At 38.5% G+C, this 3,160-nt stretch overlaps 1 protein-coding gene across 1 annotated transcript; it reads left to right on the plus strand.

The window, feature by feature from the left end:
- The first annotated feature begins 350 nt into the window (after positions 1–350).
- On the plus strand, positions 351–2,917 carry pmp22a (peripheral myelin protein 22a). Its single transcript, XM_044099776.1, has 5 exons — positions 351–548; positions 1,303–1,393; positions 1,527–1,620; positions 1,715–1,855; positions 1,989–2,917. Exons 2-5 carry the CDS (start codon positions 1,316–1,318, stop codon positions 2,138–2,140), a joined length of 465 nt encoding a protein of 154 aa, XP_043955711.1. The 5' UTR covers positions 351–548; positions 1,303–1,315; the 3' UTR covers positions 2,141–2,917.
- Positions 2,918–3,160: the final 243 nt, after the last annotated feature.

A 3,160-nucleotide genomic window follows, 5' to 3' on the forward strand; every position in this document is an offset into this window, starting at 1 on the left:
AGTGCTTATGCCAGTTTTATTGTTTCAAGTTAAACTGTTTTTATTCGTGCAATAAAAGGGAATGCACAATAAGATGCACGATTTGCCAACAGCCAAAACAATGAGAGACAGGACTTTAGTTTTTCTAATGAGCTATAAAAGGATAAGAAAAACGAAGACTCAACATGCAACTTTATGAGGCTGTCAGCCATGTAGAATGCAGAGTGCTCCTCTTTAAAATACTGAGCTGACCAACGCCTCTTGCATTTCCAAGACTTTAGCAAGAGAACAAAATACTACAGGACACTCTGTACAGCCCTCCGAACTTCAGCACAGCCCATATCATACCGCGGGAATAAGAAAAAGGGGGGTTGAGAGGAGCAGACCTCCGGTGACGTGCAGGGCCTGCAGGGCGGTGTTCTCAGACTGATTGGGCTGCATGCGACACATCTGGAATAGTAACTGCAGAGAGAGAGAGGCGAGAGGAACAGACGCGCTGCGATTCTTTCCCAACTCTTCACTTCTCTTCAACACGCCCTTTTTCACTGAAAACTTCTGCTCTACCTTTTGTAAGTTGGATTTAAGTTTTGAAACTTTTTTCACTAAATGTACGTTTTTTATTATTATTATTATTATTATCATTATTTTTATTTGGTATATGTGTATGCGTATTTATATGTTTATTAAGAAACATTTATATCACTTTGTCTGGCCTTCTTGGACTTCAACACCGCTTTGGATTTACTGTAATGACACAGAAATGGTGTCGCGTGCTCTAATCTCCGTGGTTTACGTGTCTCGCCTGTCGTAGTTTTGACTTTTCATTCTTCAGAAAACAAAACAGAGACGAACCAAGCTTACGCATGGCGGCAGCGCTTACTGGAATATTTTCCCTCACATATGGATTGAGTTTGACTGCTCGTAAAATAGACTGTCGATAAAAACGTTTCAAGCAGAGCTTTCTCATGAAGTTATTTTTTCCAGAAGGAACTATGACAAAATTGTTTATAAGACTGAGTAATTAAGTAATTTTCACATTTAAATAATTATGTGGCTCAGCGTCTTGAATTGACATAAAGTCTTTTTAGATTCGTTTTATCTTAGTATATTTTAGTCATTAAGGAGGAAAAAATACTTTTACAAAGTGTCTTTTTTCTCTTTTTCCTTTCAATGTAATGGGACACTTTCACATTGAGGTAAACATTGCGGTTGATCCAGAAGTGAGGAAATGCCTCCCCCTGGTGTCGAAATGAGTAAATACTTGTGCTGAGCTGCTGGATGAATCGATGTTTTTCTTACCTCTGTTTTCTTATGCTTCTCCAGATCTGTATCCAACATGCTGTGCATTCTTTTGGGAGTGCTTGCTTTGCACCTCCTCGTTTTCATTCTCCTCATTGTGTCTACAGCATCCAGTGTAAGCAACGCATTCTATTTAAGGCTGTAGCAGTTTTATTGTGTGGCAATTTGGTGTTCTTTTTTTTTTATAAACAAGAATGACACGTTTGTGCTTACGACTGCTTGTTTTTTTGTTTGTTTTTCTTTTTTAGCAATGGACTGTAGAAGCACAAGGACACACTGATCTTTGGTATAACTGCCACTCAGTTTCTCAAGGCTACCGCTGTTCACAGGCCAGCAATGAAGGTTTGTGCACATTCCAGAATAACAAACCTTTTTGTTGTTGTTGTTGTTGTTATAGATTATGAAGATTGAAATTATTCTTTCTCCTTTTTCTTAGACTGGATCCAGGCTGTGCAAGCCCTCATGATCCTGGCTGTAGTCTTCTGCTTCGTCTCCCTGTTAGCTTTCGCTTATCAGCTGTTCAGACTGTTTAAGGGCGGACGCTTCTACTTCACTTCCATCTTCCAGATCTTGGCGAGTGAGTATGACTTTATTACTCAGAGGGGTTACCCCCTGAAAGTTGTCTGAGCTATGACATCATCTGCAACAGCCCTGATCTCTCTCTTTCTCTCTCTCTCTCTCTCATTTTGAAAAAATTAAATCTTCCTCAGGTGTGTTTGTGATGTGCGCTGCGATTATCTACACCGTGATGAGACCGGATAGTGACAAAGACTATGGCTACTCTTACGTGCTGGCCTGGGTGGCGTTCCCTCTGAGTCTCATCAGTGGCCTCATTTATCTCATACTGAGGAAGAAGGATTGAGAGCAGAGAATCTGGGGTGGAAAAAAGAGTTTGGAGACTCGTCATCACAACATCACACTGTGCCTTCTGCACTCAGACAATGAACTGACATCCAAGCAATACAGTTTTCCCATCACATGTCGAAAGTATCACAGCTATCTGTTTTGTGGATTCCAACAACTGTTTTGGTGACAATCAATTTCCCAACATCCCAAAATAATCCACCGAGTGTGAAATGTTGAATAATCCTACCTTCCTTCAGTGTGAAGATGTAAATAGTGTCTGTGGTTTTTAGACATATTTATAACATTTTTTACATATTTTTTGTACATAGTGTTGTCGAGTTAACATTGTCATTTTCATTGATAGTGTCTCTTCCAAATCATGCAGCTGTACCAAAGAGATGTCGCTTCAGCTTCCAGTGTATCAAGCTCTGTCTTTTTTATCGTCTTACCTCCACTTAATGCCAAATGCTTTTAACATTGTGCCTTACTACCCTGCTACATTATGTGTGTATGTATGAAAGGAAAAAAAAAAAGAAAAAAGTGTTAATAAAATCTTGAAGTTTTTTTTAATTATTATTATTTGACATTTTACTTGATATTCCAAATAAAAATGTTTTAAATTTTGTAACATTAAAAATGGTGCTTTCTTTACTTGCTATTTTTGACCCATGTAGTCTTATTTGTGCTGCACTTGTGTTTTTGCTTGTAATTTCTTTTGCCTAGCTAAGCTGTAATTTCTAATTTTTTTGTATTTTGAATAACCCGTTTGAAATAAATGTTGCTCCTCAGTAAAGACTTAAGTTATTTGTTCAGGTATGCTCAGAAGTTTACATCAACTCACTGTGGGCATGAAAGTCATATGATAGGAAGTCGTCACCTGCATGTATTCACTTGGCAGCCCAGCTTCCTGCTTTGAACACTGAGCCCACTGAAGTGGGGTACAAATTACCTTCTCACCTCTTCTTTTAGCTAAAGTGTCTGAATCATCATTAGTTACGCCAAACTCATCTGAGAAATTTGAACAAGTTTCTAAAAA

The sequence above is a fragment of the Gambusia affinis genome, linkage group LG19, assembly GCF_019740435.1.
Source record: "Gambusia affinis linkage group LG19, SWU_Gaff_1.0, whole genome shotgun sequence".
NCBI classification, from domain to species: Eukaryota; Metazoa; Chordata; class Actinopteri; order Cyprinodontiformes; family Poeciliidae; genus Gambusia; species Gambusia affinis.

Excerpts from the sequence above, each read along its gene's own strand:
- pmp22a (XM_044099776.1), top strand. The coding sequence starts at position 1,316 with ATGCTGTGCATTCTTTTGGGAGTGCTTGCTTTGCACCTCCTCGTTTTC. Across the intron at positions 1,394-1,526 it reads TTGTGTCTACAGCATCCAGT|CAATGGACTGTAGAAGCACA; the intron begins GTAAGCAACGCA and ends TTTCTTTTTTAG. Across the intron at positions 1,621-1,714 it reads TTCACAGGCCAGCAATGAAG|ACTGGATCCAGGCTGTGCAA; the intron begins GTTTGTGCACAT and ends CCTTTTTCTTAG.